We start from the raw sequence: 24,579 nt of genomic DNA, 5'->3' as shown, positions 1-24,579 counted from the left end.
ACCTGTGGTGCCTATTAAAAACCCATTAGAACTTCTCAGGAGTAGGGAGTGTTAAATGTAATGCTCAAGGCAATTATATTCACTTCCTTTAAACTGTCTGCAGTTTCTTCTTCTGCCTTTTCTGTCTTGGAATTGATGTGTGTATAGGAGAACATTGTTAAAACAGCTGCTGAGTACTTCCTGGCTACACTTTACAAAGAAATAAAAGGATTAGTATAGAGCTTGCAAAGATAATCATTTGAATGTCTTATTAATTAATTGTTATTTGTAATAATGGCTCTTTCCTTAAGGGTCTTTTAGAATCCTTAACCGGTTATTAATGCTGTATAGATAAGGATTGCTCCCTAGTGGGAGAAATAAGGTGGAATATGGAAGCCATTCAATGAAAACAACAGGTTGGAGAAAGGAACAGAAAAAGAATTCACCATTTGAGTGAATGGAAAATTATGAACAGCTAAATGCATTAACAGAGTTCATCCCGTGCACTTAAAAAGTGCCAGGAGATCTCATAGACCTCTATCGCTGAAGTATTCAGTGCAAGTATGATCCTTCCCACAAAGTCTAGAACCTCATTTTATATGGAATTTGGGTCCATTTAGATCATAGTTAAAGGCATGCCTTGAACTTATGGGCAGCTGTTAAAACTAGCCGTAGATTAGCTATCTTTGGCTGTCAGTAATAGGCAACTCCAAATGCAGGATTCTCAGCACAGGTTCTTACATTTAGCCAAGTGAATGCTCAGGTAGTAAGCCTGTACCTTACAGCATACTACCGCTAGTACTTGTGTTGACGATAATACTAGTGGTAGACAAGTATAATAATGAATAGACCAGAGCAACCTGGTCTAGTGAAAGGTGTCCCTGCCCATGGCAGGGGGTTGGAATTAGATGATCTTTAAGGTGCCTTCTAACCCAAACCATTCTATGAGTGTTTAATTACCTTAGATCTAGCTTAAAGGTGTCCATGTGACCTGCCAACACTTTTTTTTTTTTTTTTGTACAACACTGTGAATACTCTTAGAAGAATAAGTTCCCTGTATCATCCCAGAAACAATCCTGCCTTCAGCTCAGTGTTTTTGGCTCCAGACTGGAGTTTCTTTTAATTTCACTGCTGAATGAAACCTCAAAGCAAGGACTCCACTTTCCTGGCATGAAAGGTTGAAAGAGTGAGGGATCCTGGAAAGATTTCACTAAGGAGAAACTGAGAAGCGTGGCTACGCTCATGCTGTAGAAGGTCTGGAAAAAGCAGGCAACACTAAGCAGCAAGGCAATAGCTCTCTCTTTACTCTTCTGAGCTCATAAGACATACATTAGAAGGAGGGTAGAACAGGGTTCTTTGGAAGATTTACTCACTTTGTAGAGACCATGGCTGCAGCCACAGTATGTGCTCTCCATGGTGTAGCTCCTCAACACACCCATTTCCTGCCATACCACGACCCGTGCCGTTGACTCCCGGGACTTCTCTACCAAGAAGCTGCAGCTGTTCATGACAAACGCAGGGGCCACTTTATCCAGGATTTTAGGAAGGGTCTATGAGAAAGTATCAGCAATGAGAAAATGAACTGAACAGATGAACACGTGTTTATATTGCTCACACATCTTCAGAAAGACCTGTGTTTTTTGAAGTGTCTATCATCAAACCTATCTGTAGAAACTGTTACTGAGGTAGCTCCAACTAGTGCCAGACTGGATTCATTATGTTCATCCCATGTGAAATCCTCATATTCTAATGTTTGTTTCTTTCAAGTCAAAGACTAAAATGCTAAATATACAGTACATTTGGTATATCTCATTCAAAATGAAACATTTTTCACATCCAATAATTTTGGACTGCTGAAGTCACAAAGTTTTGTTTTCAAGCTGCTTCAGCATTAACTACACCTTCCTGTTGTTCTGCCCAGAGGGCTGCAGTCATAGCTCAGTACATGATGTTTCCATTCTACTCTCCTCTTCAGGAGTCTGTTTTTTCTCTTCAGGAGTTTACTGTATCTCCTGCCATCACACATCCACAATTTGACAAGGGATTCAGCTATGGGAGGAGTTTTGTTTGAACCTAGCATACAGCAGAGGAAGGGGATGTGTAATCCCAATGAAGGTCACAGATAATTACATGAAAACAGAGCTTAGCATTTAGCTATCTTGCACTGTGAAACCAAAATATTCTTATCTGGGTCCAAGTGGTACATTTTATACACTTCATTTAGAAAATCACAATAAAAAGTAATCATGAAAACCCAGTCAAAATTATATCTTAGCCCTGAGTAATTTTCTTATTCTAGAAACCATATTTCCTAAAACAGTCTATAAACACTCCTAACACACTGCAGTATCAAAAACTTCCATCAGTGCAGAGGCAACACATACTTACTCATGACATCTGTAAAAACATATACCAGATCCGTTAACACTAGGTGTGCTTTATGTAGAAACTGAACCTTTACATACACACATACACGTGTGTAACTTTTAGTGCTTGCATACTACCTTGAATATATGCCAAAAGACCAAAAAGACCATCTGGTCCATCTAGAAAACAGCAAGCAAAATGAGGACATTCATTATTTCTTTGATGACAGCTTTCTTAAACTTCTGAACCAAATGGAATCATATAGGAGTTTCTGCTCATTGCTAACGGCATTTACCCTTGAATTTCATTCAGTTTGGGCGGTGAAAGCCAAGAGGCTAATTTCACTTTCCAATAACAATCAGGTTCACTGATTGATCATGAGCAATTGTAGTTCCGTTCTGTGGAGCTTTACTTCATAGCACTGTACTGGAATTCTTGGTTTCATCAACTTTGAAAGAGTAAGGTTTAATAGCAGGTCTTTTCCTAACGCATGATTGACACGAATGATAAATCTTTGGCCTAAACTACTTTGCAATATCCCCTGCAAACAGCTTAACCATACATATCTCTGTAACAAAAAAGTAAATGTCACTTTTTTGTATATCTTGGTTACAGCTGGCAATGGACCCTACCAGTTCTGTAAGGTATAGATCTATAAGGTTCATTTTTTCAGATTAAAAAAAAAAAAAAAAAAAAGGAGAAAACTAGAACAAAGGGAGAAATTACATTTTAAATCTGAGACCAACATGAGCTTTAAATCTCACGTCAAGATCTCCAGCATGCTACTAAGAACTGCAGCACTCCCTTTTCTGTGAGCATACTGAACAGAGGAACCTTGAAAATGGACTGCTTGCTCTAGACTAAGCATTCAACATTCCTGAATTGCCTTCAAAGTACTATTTGCTGCAAAATGGTATGTTTTCATGCGGAGCTTCCAGGTTTTCCTGGACTTGGGTTGAACAGAAATTAACAAAACACAGCGCAGTCATGTCACCCAAACAATTATAACCCTGAGCAGTATCATTAGATCCAGTTAAACTGTTTCTGAAGGTACAGATAGTTTTCATTCTGTCCTTATCTGAAGCAACACACAGATTTTTGTAAATATATATATTATGAAGTACAATAATCAGATCCTTAATCCAGTTTAGCTTTTAAAAACAATTGAAATTATATGCATAATCAATCTTTTACATACAATTAAATAAAAATGCTGGCAGGTAACAGTAATGTCTCTGTATGCAGGACTCATTTAGGAGCATTAGCGAATCTGAATTTAATATTCTGTTCATTTTACCAGCTTTCACGGGATTTCACACTAATGGTTCTTTCTTCTCTACTTATTTTTCTCATTAATTATCTTTCAATTGTATTTTTGGAAGGCTGAAAACACACCCTTTTAAAGGATTCTTTTATGATAATGCAGCAGTGTAACTGTGTTCCCTTTCTCTCACACAGCTGGATTTAACATGCACAACAGCGAGAGCTGCTCCCCTCACACAGGACCATGTCCAGAAACCGCCATTCACATTAGAGGAGAATGGAATAAGGTTTCTCTGCTGATGTTCCTGCAGAAATTGTTTTCAAAGGGGCCTGGAATGGCTATTAAAAGGACAAATCCTGAAACTGGGTTTTGTGATGCCAATGCTGCACAAGCCATCTAAGGCCACTAAATAATAGAAAGTAATAAAGCCTCTTACTCCTGTGAATTGCCAAGGGCTACAGCTCACTCTATGGCCTATGAGGCAAAGGCTGTTCCAAAATCACCATTTGCTTGAGGTATTAGGTTCCTGCTCCTGAGGAGCAAATCCATTGTGGAGGTCAGGCCGATCCCCAGTTATCTACAGGAGGCAGGACAGAAACCTTCCATATTGTGCAAAAAAAAAAAAAAAAAGAGAGAATTCTAACCACAAAATCCCTTTTATAGGCCACTGCAGAGTTTTTTTGGACAGCCTTGGAGGCTTGCTCCTGGTTTCTTCATTGCAGATTCAAGACAGGCTCCAGATGCTGAAAGCAGCATTTGAATTCTGTTTGTGTAACAGTGAACCATCCTCAGCCGTTTCAAGCTGCCTGAATTCAAACACAGCAAAAGATATCCTGACTGTAAGCACCCTTCCTGCTTTCTTTGTGAAACAGAGTGTTTGCCACAGGGACCCCTTATAATGAATGTTGGAGTACTTTCTTCAGGGAAAGTGGCCGTATGGTATGCACACTGCTTTAAGACCAACGCAGGATGTGGTAACCTTGTGGAATGATAATCAGACTTGTCAACCTATTTCAGGTTGGAGTTAGACAATCTATACCTCTATAATTAGTTTAAGGCCACAGTTAATGTTTTACAAAATTAACCTTTTCTAAGACTATAAATATAACTTATCAGATTTATTTTTTTCATGTAAATTTGTCATTTAAGAGGAAAATATCATCAAGACAGATGCAAAGAAAGAGATGGCAGAAAATCCAGAGAAGAGTTTGATGAAATAGAAGCAAGACAGATTTCAATATTCGTTCTTTCAAATCCCAGAATTCTTCCCCATTTATGACGCCAAGCACTTACTATGAAAACTTCACTGTGTTAGATCTGTTTGACATCCATAGAATTCTCTGGCATTTTCATTGGGACCAGGAGCATGTTGTGAGGAAGCAACTCAACGGAGTAGGACAATGGCACATTGACATTTCGTCAGTAACTATTATGGAATGCCTTTTTATTTTCTTATTATGGTGGGGTGATAAAAGCACATATATACTTGGAACTCATAGAACACACAAAACTATGGCATTCCAACAGTCTGTGGCCAAAGATAATAACACAGCATCTTCCTAAAATAAAATAGATAGGGACCCACTTATTGACAATTGTTGTCCTGATACCTGGTGCATGAGATATTGTGAATGATTTGAAGTTTTCTGAATATCTACTCCTCTGGAGTAAGGGAAGCTCTCACCTACACCCAAATTTTGTGAGTTGGCCTTATCTTAGAGAGCAACGTACGCGCACATACACGTCAGTAATTGCATAAAGGAACAAAACAGACTTACCCTGTAGCCAACATCTTCTGTGATAACTGCTGTGTCAACCGTGCAGCCTGCTTGCCACAAGGTCTCCTTGATACTGCAACCATAGAGAAACACGTTCTTTTTCTGAGAGTGGCCATGGTAGTCACAGAATACCTAAAGAGGTAAAAGGCAAAATCTTGAACACTGAAGAAAAAGTTTCCTGGTTCTTCATAACAGGTGCTATAAGACTATAGTGGGGATTCATGTGTGGGTTGTGTTTTTTTGTTGTTGTTGTTTGTTTTTCCTGGTCTCTTCAGGCAAGCTCAGACTCTGGGCCATGCCTATAATCAGTGTCAAACTTTGTTAGTCAGTTGTATCTTGTTTTATCTATTGGATCTGACGTGATCTTAGGAATCCAGAGTCAAGACCAGTGCATTTCCATCTGCAGCAGAAATAAACATGACACCTGTGCAAGAATCCATGGCAACTCAGGAACCTAAGAGTTCATGGTAACTTAGGATACAACAAAGCAATTTGTCAGGCTCCTGTGACTTCTCAACTTCTAAACTCTAGCATTATCCTCAAGAGATTCTAAAACTGCACTTTCCCCAGCAATTAATCGTCACCTCAGCTTCTTTAAACTCAAAACCAGTACTACTTAATTTTCAGGAAAATATAATTTGCACACTCATGTAAAAACGTATAGTATGCTGTCAGATCTTTGCATGAATTCCTGGAAGCCAAGCACAGAACATGACCTATCTTCACGGCAAATAATCTCATTCCACACTATCTAATTTATCTACTTAATCCATCTCTCTTATGTCAGCTGTCATATAAGCTAGGCATAAGGCACATTTCTAGTTTTAGTGGAAGTTTTGATCGCCTTTATAGGCAGATATCAACTCCTATAGAAATGAAAATCACGATTTAATGACCTAAGAGGTAAATATTGACCCAAGTGTTAAAGAGTAATCAATCTCAGTACCCTCTGAGATATGAAGTCAATATATACACTGCTGTTACATACATTCTCCATGTCTTTATCAGGAAAATTCAGAAATCTGTCAATGAAAGACAAGAATTTCTAAAGAGAAGAAATTGGTTCATTTTAAACCAATATTCACCACTTATTAGAAAGGAGCTTCAAGATCTCATTGAAATAGTTTTTTGGGGCATATGCAAGAGACAAAGGAACAGGTGTTGGAAGGTAGGGAAGAATTATGAAAAAATATATAGAGAGATGGGGGAAAAATATGGGGGAGAAAAATATGTATTCTTACATAAACACATATACAGGAGGGGAGAAACAGATGGAGCAGTTGAGCTTCTTCCACCAACTGTTAAGGCAAGATTTACCCTAGTACGTTTATTTGCCAGTTATACAGTAACTAAGTTTAGCTGAAGGCAGTCATGGAGTTTAATTATCTAGGAATTGAGTATTTAAATTCCTTCAGCTCCTCTGACAAACTGTACATTGACAAACTGAAGATGCTAAGGCATACACACATGAAGAACCATCTCCCTGCTCCTAATCAGTTGGACAATTCTACTTATCTTGACAAAAACCTCACACTGGCAGTTTGTTTGCTTATACCCTGCTCCTTTTGTTTTCCAACTTGTCAGTGTTCCTTCACACACCACCACTCAACTCCAGCTCTCTTTGCGGGACTCTGGACCTGCACATCCCCATCCCTGCAGCGCAGAGCATTCCACACCTAAAGCACGAGATCAGTGACCTTCACTGCAACAAGTGCTCCTGCCTTGCTTATACCCTTGCCACCTGGCAAAGGCAGAAAGGGGAGGACAAGGAGAGCAGTTTGAGAGCTGCTAATGAGCACAAACCCACAATCAGCATCCCTTCCAAAGGAAAAAAAAAAATGACAACATTGCACAGACCCCAGACATTCAGCCCTGTCAGGCTGTGTGCATATTTTACAGGGTTTATACAGCCCCTGCACTAGAAATAACTGGCTGAAGCAAGTGGAATTACCCTGTAATGGTCCCTTCCAAACAGCTGCATTTATTGGATCTCTTAATGACAGACATTTTTCCAGCTAGTGTTCCATCTCTGCTTTCAGCGACATGTAGTCATAGTTTAGGTTAACCACAGGTACCACCTAGAATTTATTCCTATGAATATCAAAAAGAAGATTTTATAGCTTTCGTTCTGGTTCAAGGCAGAGATCCCAGCTCAACTGGGTATCAATTACCTGCCAATTTACAGAATTACTAATACGGAAAAGACGCATATATTATTACCTAAAAGATTACTTTACTTATCAGAAACCACACAGGGATGATCAGCTATTCAGATAGCTGGGCTGCCTAGTAGTGTGAGGTCTATAATTCTGCATCTCAAGAAACCTGCCGATGAGTCCTTAATGACAGGTCTGGAATGAGCCTTCTGTGTTAGTAAAGGATTATCAAAGCCAGGCTCTGTAACAGTGCTGCTGTTTCAGGCCATGGGATCTTTCACTGATTCCCAAATTCCATGGCAGGGAAGTCAGTGCTACTGGAAATATTTTCATTCCATTTGCAAGTCGCACAGTCCTACGCTTTAATTAACTTTGCTGAATACTGCAGTTATTCTCTATGTTTATAACAAATTGTTCTTTATAATACACTCTTCTGCCTCATTTTCACACTACAGTGTAGCGTACGCCTCACTATTCAGCAAAGAAAAAGCTCTATTTTGTAATTTCAACACACAATACAGAAATTTTCCTGTCTGGGCAAACACTAAGCAAACCTGGGACCTCCCCATCTGTTTTTTCTCCAGTCTGTCCTTCTGTATAGCTGGGACACTAACACACAGTCAAACTCCAAGTCTTGTGCTCACTGGGATATGACTCAAGACACACATGCAAATTTTTATCTATTTAAAGTTATTTGCCAGCACTGATCATCATAGAGGTAAGGACTGCTTTCAAACTCAAAAACAACCCTCCTCATGACTCACAGAACCAAGCAGCTTTTAAAACAAAGGAAAAGAAAAATAGAAAATGGTAAGCAAGAAACTCTGTTGGAAAACAGATTATTCTGAAATCTCTTTGATTTTCCTACAAAATTTCCATTTTTCCTTAATGGTATTGTGAGAGGACTCAGTCTCAGAGTTTTGAGGTAGACACGTCTAGGTTTTTCCCCCACGCAAAAAGCTACATCCTTGCAAGCAGATCTTGTTTCCAAGCTTAACAGAATAATTCTGAATGGCAGCAAACTCTGTGTCTCCTGGTCCCTAGGAGGTTCTTTCTGTCCCCTCCAAGGGCATCCTGGTCTCTCTGTATGAGCTGCACGTTTCCTGTTGCATACTGCAACTGCATTGTCAACCGTAACTTGTAAACCCTAGCATTTTCTCACCACAAATGCTCAAGGAGAAAGCAACACCTCTCTCCCCCTCAGACCTGGTTGCTCCAATACACAGCTCTCTAACACTGCCACTTTGCTGCTCTCAGTTGGAAAGAGATCCCACGCAGTGGAGAGCTGCAATGCCACAGTGCCTCCAGCCCCTTGGTTTACTCGGATTCCAGAGGCAGGTTGTTTGCTATGGAAGAAGTTACCAATTAAAATGGCTTTGGTTTGAAAGGCTGTTAACTTTAAAGTTCTTTCCTTTCCTCCTTCAAGCAGCTTTTCTTTGCTTTGAAGAAACCGCTTGCACATCCCCAGGATAAATTAAACTAAGTAGCTTCACAAAAATCATTTGGCTATCTGGGAACTTGGCTCCATGGGATCTTGGCAGCAGGGCCAGGGAAGAAGAAACTCGTCTCTCTTCTGGAGCAGGGAAAAGGCATTTTTGAGCATGTATAGCCTAAAATTGATGTACTCTTCAAAGGCAAAGAAAAATCAGTTTACCAAGTCTGACATGCAGCTTGTGAGTGAGAGAGATGATAGGATCAATAGTTTCCCTTCGCTCTGCAATGATGAAAACTCGTACTGGGTGCATGTTCAACTTTACACATCTGGATATGACAGGGGTGGTTGTGAATTAAAAAAGACCCAATAGAAAATAGTGTGGTAAACCAGAACTGATCATATATGGCTATAAAAGAAAAAGGTTGGTGAGTAAGCTCACAACTGTGAGCTGAGCTTCCATGAGATTCCTTGGAGTGCAGAGCTGAGCTGCCAGGCTATTGCCTTGGCCAAAAAAAAAAAAAAAATAATAATAATAATGAATCACATTTCCACAAAAACTCACTTAAAGAAGCTCACAGACATTTTCACCTTGTCAAGACTAGAGAGAATTGTGTATCTTTGGACGTTTTCTGCATGACTGTAGCTGTAAGCAGCCAACCTGCCAGTCTGTGCATCCGTTTCTGTTCATTAACATTTGAACTTCCCTGTGCTTTTTATCCTGAGGTCTCAGAACTATTTATTCTACTGGACAACAGGACTGAGCAGATGGGACAGATCCCAGACCAATCCCAGTTGCAGCTCTGAGACTAGAATCACCTCATGAATTTCTGGTAGTCTAAAATCCGGTTGTTTCCTTCCCCTCACCAAAGCAATGTGGAAGTTCAGCCATTTTGAGGGCTGCTTCCTGTGCTTTGGGGATTGCACAGGTTGTTCCAACGTGGGCTTTGGAGCGTCCATTCAGAATAAGTCTTTGCAGAATTTCTTCTGTCTTCTTGTCAGGAAGATAGCAATAACCTATTAACAATATTTAGCCCAGTCAGAATACTTTAAGGATATTAAAGAGCTTTCAAGAATTCATATTCATATTACAGGCGTGCAAAAGCTCTGAAACTTAGAGTTGTTGGTTAGAAGATTCAGTAGAAAATCCAAGACATTCAAAACAGATCTATAAGATGAAAGCATAACAGCACAGGATACTTTCAAAATCTCTCTAGCTCTGAAACAAAGCTGTTCACACAACTGCAGTAATCAATCTACACACAGTAACTTATAAAAGACACTGGAAAATACTCACCAGAGGAGCCCGGCCAATGCTGCGCAGATAGTACAGAAGACCTTTGGTGTGGTAAATAGTTGGATGAAGCTGGGAATTGGGCTTCAACCACTGTCTGTTCAGATCATCCCCGCTCAAGGAACAACGATGGCTGAAATTAAAAAAAAAACAACATATCACAAACCAGCAACACAGTTGTTTCCAAAGAGTTTCCAGTTCTGCCAAGACATGGCACAAGGACAGGGAATGTAAATTAAAACACAAACATAAAGATTTTGAACATTGGGTTGGAATGAGTCAACAGCCCATAAGTTTCAAAGGGTGCTTACAGTAAGCAAATTTTATCATTTCCTTTCCTTCTAAGGTTCACACAGTTGCAGTCCTGAAAATAAATACAGTTTTTCCTTTACCTAAGTACATACATAACCAAGACTACTTAGAAACAAAATATCTTTGGAAATGTTTTAAATTCCATGCTATCTAACAAAATTCAGTCCGCTTACATAGAGCAAAGGCTTCTCAAAACCTCTATAGCAAATGAGTACATCCAACTCCTACTCATTCTAATTGAAGACAGGTGCTTGAATCTCTTCGACCAGTCTGAAATATGTATGCACTTAAATGAGATGAGCTGGATATCTCATTTAAGCTTCTCTGCTCACGAGAAATGTAGCTATCTGAAGCACATCAAGAAGATCTTGATGCACGCTACATCATTATGTAGAACAATTACCTAGATTCACTGCAAAGGCTGAATAAAAAGCTAAATAAGGATCCTAGATTTGCACTGAGAAAGTGTTTTCTTTAGTTGGCTTGAAAATATTCTGTTCCTGAGCCAGTGATCAGTGGAAAATTCTGCAGGATATTTGACTGTATGGAGCAGTACATCATTGTACAATTTTGCAAAATCTGTCTAATCTCCCTCATTAGTGACTGTGTGTAGTACAGAGCCTAATTATCCCAAGTATTGGGCAAATTTCTAGCTGCACAGTTGCATCCAGCTTTGCTGTTCTAGCCTCCTAGTAACGAAGTACAAATGTATTCCTGGGGATACAATTTGGTGGTGTTTAGGCAGAATCTTGAACTGCAGCTGGGGTGTGTTGCAAGTAGCAGCTTTGGTATTATCAGTGCCTTGCAAATGATGCTTACAGAAAAAGGGTCCTAAGGTAGGAATTAAAAAATAATAATAAAATAAAAATTAAAAAAATAAAAGTAGAAACAAGAGAACTGGTTAAGAAAGCAAGACAAAGAAACAGTAAGAGTCACTAAAAATGTTTCGTATGTTTTTAATGTAGAAAAACAAGGTCTCTGATGCCATCTTGGGGTTTCTGGCAACATCACAAGATCCATTCCAACTTTAGCTTCAGTGTTACCTGAATTCCCCTCTTTCTTTGTAATCCATAGTTCCCACATTACTCACTCTGCAATTTGGAAAACATTAGCAATAGCTAACACATGGGAAGTCATTGAATGCTGATGTGATGCTTCTGCCAAAAATTCGATGTGAAAACATGACCACTTCGGTTCTGTTGTGTAATGGTCCTTCAGGCAGAGGTACCTGGAGGCTCACCCCTGCTGACCTTCAGGACCACAGCTGCTCAGACAAGCTTATCAACTGTATTTCTGTCAAGAATCTGTGTGCATACAGGTTTTCCTTTCAGCAGATACAACTCCAAAAAGAATCACTGAATCACATTCAGAAGCAATCATCTCTTCATTGGTAATTGGTGAAAAAAAAAAAAAAAAAAGGCCCAGCACCAACCACTTCCTTGACGTAAGCATGTGATGTTTGCCTGCCCAACAGTTGTACCAGGGAGCACAACTAATTGAAAACAATAGTTGAATGATGGCTAGACTTTAATTCTCACACTTTAACAACTAGAAAAAGAAATCTTATTGTTATTACGGAACTACACAAATACTTTTTCAGCACTGTCACTGCTTAAATAAAACTACTTCTCCCCTCCCTTTTTGTTGGAAATGACACTAGTTTGTGTCTTCTCAAACCACCTGCATGTCTCCCTTGGCTAAAATGCCTCGGTACTTGCTGGGAGACTCCAACGTATCAAGCCAAACATGCAGGGGAGTGCGAACATGACGAATGAACTACTCCCAAAAGGATGCAGTAATACAGAGATTAATGTCAAGCTAATACCAAGCTCAATTTTTATTTCACTGTTTCTTAGACTAAACTAAAAGCCTCTTTGTTAAAAATAAATAAATAAATAAATCCTTTAGAACATAAAAGAAATCCCATGAGCTCTTCGAAAAGGATGCAAGAAAAACTTCTAATCAACTCCGTTAACACATGTTAAAGCCAAGTAGATGGTGTTACAAGGCACCAGTGTTTCCCACTGCAGCATCTGGTTCTGCTGTGGCCCGTGGACTGGGATGTGTTAGTTGTACACGAGCACAGTTTCCACAGAGCATGCCAACATGTCTCACTCTTCGGGCAGACTTCACTCTGCCCGTGATGCAATTTACCAACTCCATTGCTCTGATAAAAATTGAGACTTTTCTTAGAGGTGACCCTATGACAAGCCAATCCCCCCCCCATGCCGTTCACCAACACTGCTGATCACTTAGGATGGGTTCAGTAAGCATAATCCAACACTACAGCAATTGTTTGAAAGCTTTTATTTACAGCAGGGAAGGAGGGTAAAATCTCAGCACATAGGCAAGAGCTGGGAGACAAAGTTCAGTTTTGTCCCTTCGATGATTAACATCTTTGCTCATTTAAATGACCTTTAAATATTAGCACTCTGCCTGGCAGCTTGTATCCACAGCTCTTAAGGAGATGCAGAACTTTAATTAAATTATGAGACTGATTTTTCCATCTCACTCCCCACTCCGACCATACTGTTAAAGCCTGTTTACTTTTGCACCATCCCCACCAGCCCTGTTCCCTTGTTCCTTTCTTTCTTCTCTCCCATTCCTAATAGCGATGACATTCACAGATAATGGGTTTGTCCGTTATGCTCTGCAACTAAGGGTGAAGGTAAAATATTAGGCTGATCTCAGGTGTTGATAGCAAATAAAGGGGCTGGGAAGCTGAGAGTGGCTTTGTATGTTTGGCAGGATTTAATGAAATTCACTTCTCAAATCAAAGACATTTCTTACAACATAGTTCCAAGCTATTACATTTGCTTTAAATGCATGATGTGTCTTTTCTCCTTCACAGCATTAGTGAGACTACTTGCCACCCTGGATGGGACTCCTAGCAGCTCAACAGGAATGATGAAAACATTTGCCACAACGAATTCCAATAAGTAAAGAAAACCCCACCTCTGTGGCTCTGTACAGATTGCCTGTACTTCTGTTAGTTTTCGTGCATCTTGAGCCCAGATGTGTTACACGTATATGTGTGAAACAAATAAATTGCATTTCTCTTGCTCACGAGCCTGATGCTTTAGATTGTATTTTTGTTATAGCTCTGCCTCCTCTTCTACCTTTAAACAGCCAGGGCATTCTCTGATGTGGGTCAATCTACAGGAGAGCCGTTCGCTGCCTCTGGGGTAGTGCTTGGCTCTAAATGGAGCACAGCAAAAGGAAACTGAGAGACTGCTTCCCCTTTTGTTCTGCGTGAGAACTGAAGTGGTTCCATTAAACATTTCACCCACAGTCTTTTGGTGACATGATCCATGAGGGACAGTGTAGAAAGAATCAGTTCCACAATACAAGGTGGCCTGTGCAAATATCACGTCTCTCCCACCAGGCTAAACCAAATCCTTTTGACCTTCTTCAAGGAGACCCTAGGGCTGTAACATTTCTGTAGGTATCTCTAGAATGACTCAGAAGAAGCCATGGAGCTGGTGGAAGAAGGGATCCTCTGAGCTTTACAAAGCTGTTCTAAAAATAGATGTAGTTAGAAAACACTGCCACCACAACGCTACACAGCAAGGCATTCACCGCTCACCCTTGCCTGAGGAAAGAAATACTTGGGCAGTCTGTCTTTCAGATATGCTGCAATAGTGCCACAGAGTCCGGTTAGATGAACGGAAAAAGTATTCAAGCCAGCCAGTCCCTGGAGAAACATGATGGAATGTGTAACCCTATTGACTGGCGGTAAGCAGAGCAAATTCAACCTTAGGTGAACTTGTTGATGACTGCTGGTTTCAAATATCATTATATGCCATCAATAATATTCCTCTCTATATACAACCCTCAGCTCTAAAGATGTATAAAGGTAGGCAGTCATCTAGAACTGCATATGGGAGAACTAGAGCTACTTTACAAAAAAAAAACAGATCCTTAACACCTGAAGTTGATATAACACAATCAGAAAAGACCAGGGTGTGATTCCCATTCGTAACCCACGAGGAGGTAACTGCACTTCTAAGAGAAGCATTAGACTCTTGCTCTGAAGGCAGGGCCACCTCACAGGGAGTTAATGAGAAAGAGGTTAAGTAGCTAAAGTACAGACTTGTTCACTTTAAAACAGAATTGTATTTTAAATGCTTGCACTTGTAAGACCTTGCTTTTAATCTTGTACCTCAAAGTCTGACATCAAGTTTTACTACAGATGTGTCTTCTTTATTGTCTTATTCTTAAGCCCGCTTGGCTTAAGTGCAAAGCAAAAGATCCTGAGCACCTCAGCTTCCAGCTGCACTAAATTCTGCATGAACCATGTGTTTGAGTGGGGAGATGCTATGTAGTCATAACCCAAGGCTGATAAAGTCGACAGAACCTTTTTGTTGACTGCAATAAACCTGGACCAGTGCCCTGCATAGACAGAAAAGCAAGAGGGATGGGGGGAGAGAGAGAGGAGAGAGAGAAAGGGGTTGCGGGGTGGGCAAAAAAACAAAAGAGAACCGGAGATAAAGAGTAAGGTTGCGGGGTGGGCAAAAAAACAAAAGAGAACCGGAGATAAAGAGTAAAAGGACTGGGAGATAAACATAGCACACAATATTAGACAGGGAAGAAAGCAAGAAATGGAGACAGAGAGAGAGGAAAGTCACTTTTTAAAGAAAAGATGTTGCTGTGCTTGGAAGATAAAATGATTCAAAATCTCCTGTCCATTACAGATAAATGGAAAGACAGGGCCCGTCATATCAAATGAATGATGTCGGGACTGATAATAACAGCACCTGGGGCACAGCGAACTATGAAATCTAAAGGGATGCATTGTGTTTGATATGTAGAGAGCAACATCACCATTCACTGTGCGTCTTAAAAGCATACAGCAGTACTAGCATAGGATAAGAATATCTATAAAGGTAAGTAGGCACAAGTAAACATCAGGATGCTGTTGAGCAGCATGTGGCAGCCTCAGACAGACACAGCATGCTGTACTTTATAAATAGCCACTGCCCAGGATGGAAGCAGGAATGTTTGCAGGAAGGTGTTTTGGTCTTGCCATTCAGAAAGCTCAGAGCAACCTGAGGGGGTCAGGGGATGGGGAGGGAGGGTGGAATCCTGCATTTTGCTTTATTTTTTAATCTTTTCAGAGAGCAAGACTCATTGATGTTAGGAAGCAGCAGTACAAGCAAAACCCTCCCTCATTATTTAAAGAAAGCTGTCAGAAATACAGCCTTTTTTTCTACATATAAGCCCACGTGCTAAAACTAAAATGACTATATTCATCATATGTCCATTCCACTGAGATGTTCATCCAATGCCGCCCAGTCATTGCACCACAGTATTGCCCTGTGATGCCAGTGATCATTCTAGAAACAGAACATCCCCACAGCAATGAAAACATTGGAGGCTTTACACTGAGAGCAATCCAATGAAACAATAGCTTATGTAATGTAAAATCAGCTGGATTTTAAAATGTTTGGATATTTTTCAGAAGCTTCAGTATGACAACTACCTAGTCTTCCATCTTCTGAAATTTCTGTGTCTTAATGGCATAAGAGAAACTTTGAACTGCTGAGGACCTCTTTGTAGAGCTCTTCATTTAAACTATTTCATTTTATAGCAGATAGGTGTACAAAATTGCACTACCACACTCTACAGCTGGAATCAAAGATGGGCAATTAGTGGGCAGAGTATTTTTCCTACTGTGCACTGGACTGCACCATTAGTTCCACGGTGAAATCTCTTTCCCATCATTAAAGTGGGCTGCTTAAAATTCCTTCTGGGACATCTTGCTTTTGCATTTTGGCAAGCCAAAGTGTTTCCCTGAAGGGAAGTGATCCCTTGCCCAGTTACTCCAAGAAGTGAAGAAGGTGACGTTCTCTCTTTGTTCAGGGTTTGAAGTTACTGTATTTTCATCTGTTCACAGTGAAATACAGGTAAATAGCTGCAAGGCATATACAGAGACACCAATGAATGAAACACTTCCCATCCACATTACTGCAGCTGACAGTTCACTACTGATCATATACTCTTTCTCCTTGTGACTGCAAGTGCCATGAATGCTAAAATGCCTATGTAGAATCAGGAGCAAGAGCAGTTTGACTTCCCAACAGAACTGAAGCAGCCAGTTCAGGATCCACAACGTCCATTCCATATATTTTCTTCTTCAAGCATGCACCTCACTCCTAAATTATATTTATGCTCCACTCCCCGAAATGCCAAGAGCCCTCAAGCCTCATTTGCACCACATCTTCCTATCACACTGCTTTCACCATAAGTAAAGGCCACAGTCAGTCTTAGCGCACCAAGGCAGGCATGTACTAGATTATGAAAATCAAGGCCAGAAAGTCAACCTCTCCTAAGCGAGTCCCATAAAGTATCAAGCGATGGCAATTTCTCAATTGCACTGTGACCTCTTACTGTCATACTAGTTTATCTCCAGACCTTTAAGAGGAAAAATTGTACTGCCTTTTTTTTTTTTTAATTGCTTCTTACACACACAGTGCCAAACTCATCTCCTAGATGACTCTTGTACTATCTGGCTGCCAACCAACTTAACGGTGCCACTGAAGGGATCCTTCCTGCTTTGGACCGTGGCTGCTGTAGGACTTTTCCCTTTCAGCACAGACTAATGAATCCACGATGCATAATGCTCCCTCTTGGGCAAATGCTATTCTAAAGCATCACTGCCAGTTTCTTCTTGCCTACCTACAGCAGAGCACTGATGCTAATTAGTGTAATGAACCTTCAGTATTTCACTTTCTACATCTGACTGATTTTGTCACAATGGACAATCCTAGCTTCCCAAGATAAATTATGTAGTCTGTGTTCTTCCCTTTTGGTGCACGTAACTGTGCCTCTATTCTTGTTCAGCTCTGGTAGAAGAGTTCCTTTTCTCTCTGTGGACACATTTCATTGTCATATTTTGTCGCAAACCAGTCAGACACACAGAACGAGATCTGCATCACACCCAAACTAATACTATCCATGTCATAATCAAAGAAGACAACAAGTTCACATGAACTATTGAAAAAGTGAGTAAAAAACATTATCACAGATCAGCTAAACTACTTTCCCAGTTCTACATGAAAGGATGCTCATCAGATTTCTATTCATTTTAGTTGCAACAACAGTAACTATCAAATATGAGAATTCATTCACCTGCAGTTGGTCGTGCTTTGCGCTGTCATTTATGAGAAAAAAAATGCAAGTAATAATGTTTTGTACTATTTTATGGAGGAGCAAATAAGGATTCAGGGAGCAGGTAAAAACTGGGTTCTCAGTTTCTTGATGTCTTCCATGTGATGGGGTCATCTCAAGAACCTATTCTTAGGACTTTCAAATATTTTGCTTGTCACTGATGAGACAGCCTTAAAACAGAATTATTAGGCACTGGTTTTGGTTGGAAAATTTTCATCTCAAGAATTTTCTTATAACAAGCATCTACTTTCTGCAGGAAATGTTGGCTTTTCCTATGCAAATACCCTATTCCCCTCAAAACTTTGACTTCCCAGTCAGAACTCCAAATTGTACTATTCAAAACTTCAAACTGTTTAAAAGGTGCTGTCAGCACATAGCTTAAAGTTTGCCTTTGAGGGTTTCTTAGGTACCCATTCTTCTCTGCCTATAGGGTCTCTTTGGCTGGGCTGCACGTCCCATAGCACAACAGCAAGACTCCACGACAGCCGTTCAGTAAGATGCAGAATTATGATGCAGCATGTAAGCTGTAGTTTGGCAGGGGGCACTCGGACAACAGGGCAGTGAAACAACTCCCAAAGGGCACAACAGTGACACTTCCCAATGGAAATAACGTCTTTTAGATGGGGAGATTTGGCTCCGGTTTTGAATATCCATTATTGCTTTAAAAGTTTTCCTAGGGGGAAAAAAAAAACACATTTTTCCAAACAGCCTCACTTACGTCTTCCTACGTGTTATGTCAGCAAATCCTAATTTTGCAGGCAGGAATATTGACAATGAAGATACTCATACAAAGTAGTAAACGCGTGAAAAACTAGGAATAAAATCAGAGTTTTCGTGAAAGCATACTGAATTAACTAAAACTTTACTTTTCAAGTGACATCCTTTAACCTGTTTCTAGTTCTTGTATTCTAATTTTCTTAATTTAAATGTGTTGTATATTCAGATAGTTCAAGAAGGATTCTTAACTGACTTAAGCTAATTGCTCACATATGGGTTGCATTGAATTAACTGAGTTGATTTAAAAATCTGGTAGTTAAATCAGTGCAATCTCCACACACAAATGAGCACTAAGAATTGCAATTTCCAGATGATCGTTCTAAACCTCAAATCCAAATAAAAAACACAGAAGGGCAAAGTGCGGCATCAAAGATTGACGATGAGAATCACAAGCAGAAGGGTGTGTAGAGGCCCAGAAAAACAAAACAAAAACAAACAAAAAAACTCATCTCTCCAAGCTTCCTCTGCTTCTGTGGAACTGAAGAGGTAACTAGAAATGGGAGGAAAAAATCTCAAAGCAGTTGCTATGAATCAGAAATATTTTGTTAATAAATTACATAATAATTGGACTAATCCAAAATCATTGCCAGTAAATGGTGAAAAACCTTTGTACTTGCTTTTTAACAATGAGAATAATGAGACAAACACTGCACAAGGAACACGCTGCAAGATACACTTCCTTCCTGGACCATCACTAGATCATCCTGGCCTAACCACATCCAACATCATCTAAAAGGCTTTGTCTAGATTCTAATGTCCAGCTTTCAGGGACTAGGAATTGATTAGGGTATTGGCCTACCCCAGAAGACAGCTCTGCTTGGAAACCTGGAATCCCTTTCCATTCTGAGGCCTGCAAAGCTTTGTATGGGAAACAGACTTGTTTCAGCAAACTGATACCTCACAGCAAAGCAATGCACTGACATGCCAGCTGGCACTGAACACAGGAAAAAAGAAAAAAAAAAAAAAGGAGAAGAGGCCAAGAAGAAGGAAGAGACAGAGGTGAAAAAGGCTGAAGTCACCCCTCCCAAGCTGAGATGCATCACACTCCCATTCTCCATCACCTCAGCAGTCTTTTTCAATAAAAATAAGCAGCAGGGATAAGCCTCTACGAGTCACACCTGCATGACAAATAAGGTTGTGGAATTCCAAAATAAGACTTTTTAAGCACATTTTTTCAGCCTTGTAGGAGGCTGGAAAGCTGTTTTGCCAAATATGCTCTGTTTTTTTCCTGCAGAGAGGTTAATAATAAATTCATTTTCTTCTTTAAACAAAATGTCTGCTCTAGATTAGGCAGAGTAGGTTGTCCCACTGTAATGCTCACTATGCTTATACATTCGTCCTTCAATATTAATTCCCATTGCTCAAGAAAGATGCTGTTTTCCTTCTCCAAACACAGACTGGGACAGGGCAGGTTTATTTTGTCACCAAATTGCTCAGCTTAGCTCAAAATTGCCAAGAGAAACCTCACTGTACACAAGGCTGTGATGTGATTTACAGTGGAATTGGCCACAGGCTGACATACACGAAGACACGCTATACTTCCTCCATTAGTAAATTACAGTTCTGACAAAGCACCATTAACTGAAATATGCTGAGTGGTAGCTTACAGAATAGCACACAACCAAGTACACAGCTTGGCAGCTCCTCTCCTCTGCAAGGCAGGCACAGGCTAGTTAAAGAAAGTAACACCAGATTCTGTTAGCTGCTCATGCTAGAGGGGGAAAACAAGGCCGGAAAAAAGAGAAACCCCCTTCTTTTTACAGTCATGCTGTAAAACCAGTATGATGATATTGCTACTGATATCTATAACTTCATTGGATATTCCCACTGTAACAGGCTACAGTGTTATGGGACTTGACCTCTTCTAGCCTCATAGGGTACTTGCATGTCAAATATAACCTCTTTGCAATAAAGTAGTATTTCCTCACAGGTTACTCAGCAATAATACATATGAATCCAGGCTTTTCTCCTTTCTGACACAGAATTTCCAGCTCTGCCCGTGAATTCCACTGAATAGTCAGGAGTTCTTAATAAAACAGCTTGCTTTATTTGCAATAAATGTTCCCTTCTGTGCAGATGAGCAATATTTATGGATCAGACCTGTCTGCAACACAGCTTCCAAGTCAAAACAGAAAAAAAAAAAGACTTATTTTCTAGTCATACATTCCACCTGCTTTTGAATGGGTGTTTTCCATTTAATTAGATACATATTCCTTTCCTCTTTCCTTGCCAGCATATGCTATCTTCCTCATAGATGTTATACCCTACATAATGCTTCTCTCCGGTGTTGCAAACTCTTGGATAACATATTGCATGGTTCCCCTGTGTATTCAGGGGAGACCATTAAGGCTTCAGAAGGCTTTAGCAATGAGTTAGAGATACCATCACTGCCAATAACTGGAGATTGCTTCATGCAATAGCTAGTAAGTGATGCATAGCAAATAATTTTATAAGGTCATTGCAGTTCCTAAAAGAAATAATTCCAAACATCATTCACTCTCCTGTGGACCTTTCTTCTGCTGACAATTTTGTGTATGGTCTCCTCAACTCTACCTGTTACATAGGAGTCTCAATAAAGAGAAGAAAAAAGATTGAATTCTTTCAGTGTCCAGGCCAGAGAAACTCTGTGTCTTAGGACTGCCACACAAGTGATGAATTTGAATTGTCCCTGCATGCAACCTGCCAAATAAGAGCACATCCAGTCTGCAGACAACAAAGGTTTACCAATGCAACGTCTGGTCCCCAGGATGAGCATGGCAAGCAATAATTATTCAATTATGATAAATGGGGGAGAAAGAGGGAAGGAGAGAGCATTCTGAAATTCTTAGTAAAGCAAATGCTATGTCCTCTGCTATGCTAGCAGGAAGCTAATCCTTCACTGTATCCTCAAAGATGAGGCAACAGCCACTCTAGCATTATTAGGAGGCCATTTGAGGGACTGATTTGCCAACAAGTAGAGCAAGCAGCCACAGATAAGCAAAGCAGTCTAGGGTTGTCTGTAGATGCACTAAGTTCTCTTTTATTCATTTACTTTCCCACACACACATGCGCTAGGAGACTTCAAACCTCAGCTGAATGCTAATTCTGATACAAAAAAAATAAAACAACCCTAAAACAAATTGCACTTACATAACTGCTCATCCAAGCACAGTGTCTCTGGGCACTTCACAATAGTAAAGTTAAACGAAGCATTCAATATACACTTATTAAAATAAAGTATCCACTAGAGAAGCTTGATTGGCTTGTAGAGGTCTGCAAAACATTCAGGAAAAAACATTTTAAAATATACACATTTAAGGCAGTAAAACCTGTAAAAAAAAAAAAAATGAACCTAATTCTCCAGGAAAACTCACACACTAGCAAGATTGGGCCAAGTGAAAGAGTCCTTGCAAGGGCTAAGTAAAACTGGCACTGAAAATTCAGGGTGCATAGAAAAATTTAAGATTCCTAAAAGGGACTATCAGAATCTCAGGGGAGCCAAAAGACTTGCAACAGAAACCAGGCCAGCCACATTAATGGTAACAGTCTTCCTGGCAGTTTCTAGTAAAAAAACAAAAGTCAAAGAAAAACTAGGACACTAGATAGGAACAAACGTAAGTGGTTCATATACAGTTGTGTGAGCAGAAATCTAAGCTGTTTTTGCATAGCAATTGGCAAATTTTAATTGGGGGCTAGTACGATCAAAAAACTCCCTCTTGAAACAGATTTGTAAAGTGAAGTTACTGGAATACTGAAATAAATGACCTGATTTTTCAAAATATGGAACTACTCATCACTGCTTATTGAAGTTCAATAGAGTTGCAAGCACTCAGCATCTTCCAAAGTCAGAAAATTCTAACTAGCTTCCTAAAATATATTGGATCAGGGCAACTGATTTATGGTCCTTACCATTCATTTTTTAATGCTGTTCTTGAACTGAATCGGGAAGCTTTATACATCAGAAGGTATCAGCAATATTTCAGAATGGAAAATACAGTGCTTATCCAAACATTTGGGGCTTTTCACTTAGCTCTTTCTCTCACCCCACTCCAACTTGTTTTAATGTAATGTAATAGAAGAATAATCTCTTAAAGCGCAATGAACTGTGAGTATTTGGGGATCGATTGATGTGAACACACCCAAGAAGAAAATCAATGATCAGCATCCAATCTTAGTAGCAAAGTGTTTAAAAATCTTTCAGATTAGAAGCACTGTCCTGTTTCAGAGAGTTAAGAATAAATATCAGGTCCTGGTCAGAAGCTGAAATATTTCCATGGGAAGGCAGAAGACGAAGTACCAAGCTGACAGAATCCCTTATTTAGATGTAGAAAAGAGGGGACAAGAAGAGAGTGCTAATATAACCTCTCGATCACTTGTTGTAAGCCATATGGAAAGGTAATTTACAGTTATAACTCTTCTACTTAGAAGGCCCATGGGTAAAAACTGATGCAGTGCCACCGAAAGCAATTTATATCTTGTGGCTGATCTAACTCAGCACGCTCAGTTACTAACCAAAGAATGGGAAGGAGCATATTGCCTATCTTTACTTAAATCAACAGAGGACTACAGTTTTCCTCTGTCTAGACAGAAAACTCTTTTTAAGCTCCTCATGGGGAAAGAAGACTTTGCCTACCTCTGTAAAAGAGTTGAAGATGTTTTAGTTAATACACATTCAGACATAACAGGTGAATGACAGCACTGATTTAGTGCAAAGTGCAACGTACTGGGTAATATGACGTCTGCCTCTAAGGAGAAACTATGCTAAGCTCCAACCTTGAACCAAGAGGTTTTCAAAACTGCTTTCTGAAAAAACAAAACCAATATTCTGTCACTGCTGAGAATCAGCAAGCTGAGATACAACTTCCAGACTTTTTCTCAGCGGAGGTGTGTTCCATAGTGTTTCTATCAGTGGAGCAACATGGAAAGAAAGTACAGAGGAATAAAATCTTCTGTGCTTGAAGATGGATTTGAAACAAAAATAAGCATGACGACTGCTTACAATCATAACAAAAGGCAGGAAGGCTAACGAGTCTCTAGAATATATCTGATGATACCCGACAGTGTTCTGCCTTTTTGAATTTCTTCAGGGCTCCGTGTCCTTTGAGCTATCCTGCCACTCTCAGACCCAAGAGAGATTAAAGACTCAGCTGCATAACATTTAGTCAATATAGGTAAGCTCACAGAAATATCCCCTACAAAAATCAATGCAAATTCAAGTAGGCCACTCTGATCAACTGGAATAAAGGTTGCAAATTATTTTGGCTGAGATTGTAAAAACACTGTGGAATAAGCAGTGGCATAAGAATGACCTGAAGATCTTCTCTTCGTCCTACATATAAGCAAAATAGTTCAGTTGTCACAGTTGTACTTAGGTAAATTAGTGCTTTCTCAGCTTTGAGGCTTATCTTTTTGGAATATTTATAAACAAAGTCACACGTTGTCTAAGGGAGATAACCTAGCTAAAACTTCAAACAAACAGCCTTCTACCCTTCTTGACCAGCTTCATTCCAATAAAAATGTGTGATTAATAATGTTATATAGTGCTGCAAAATACTAAATAGTTTTAATTGTTATGGTATAACAGTGCTTACAACCACCCTCTGAAAAAATATCAACAAAACCAGATAGAAGTATACAGCATTTTCCAGAAAGCTGATAATGTTTTTGTCCTGGTTTTTCTGGCCGGCTGCCAAGTTTTATCACCAAAATTTCTAGTGAGTTAGGTTTTTAAAGATTTTTTTTTTGCCATTTTTGAACGCGCAAAATAAAAATTTATGTATTTTTTAAAATGAATCATCCCCACCCTCCCTCACAGTATGCCAAAGGTACTTCTAATGTGAATTCTCTCCTTCAGTAGGACCATCTTTCTTCAAATAAGCATTTAAATGTTTCAAACAATTCTATTATCATTAAATTAAGCCCAAAGTGCTTCTTTAAGGTATTACTACCATCACTCTAGCAATAGACGAGTAAAGTAACTACAAAACAGTTTAATGACTTGTCTGAAGCCACACAGTAAACATTTGATAGAAGTGGAAAAATGACGAATCGAGAGACCAAAACATTCATAA

General features: G+C 39.6%; 1 protein-coding gene across 5 annotated transcripts in view; it reads right to left on the bottom strand.

Annotated features, from left to right (window-relative positions):
• Positions 1-24,579, bottom strand: part of AGBL1 (AGBL carboxypeptidase 1) — a 440,078-nt gene that overhangs the window by 283,994 nt on the left and 131,505 nt on the right. For all 5 annotated transcript variants that reach the window (XR_010834249.1, XR_007166158.2, XM_067003867.1 and 2 more), the window contains 3 exons: positions 10,274-10,403; positions 5,389-5,520; positions 1,353-1,529 (listed from right to left, as the gene is read on the bottom strand). Coding sequence is in view for 3 of the 5 variants with exons in the window: in XM_067003867.1 (XP_066859968.1) it covers positions 1,353-1,529; positions 5,389-5,520; positions 10,274-10,403 (439 nt within the window). In the remaining 2 variants the exon portion in view is untranslated. The remainder of the gene's footprint in view (positions 1-1,352; positions 1,530-5,388; positions 5,521-10,273; positions 10,404-24,579) is intronic.

This window comes from Anser cygnoides, chromosome 11 (genome assembly GCF_040182565.1).
Source record: "Anser cygnoides isolate HZ-2024a breed goose chromosome 11, Taihu_goose_T2T_genome, whole genome shotgun sequence".
Lineage (NCBI taxonomy): Eukaryota > Metazoa > Chordata > Aves > Anseriformes > Anatidae > Anser > Anser cygnoides.
This window is presented reverse-complemented; position numbering and strand designations above follow the sequence as displayed.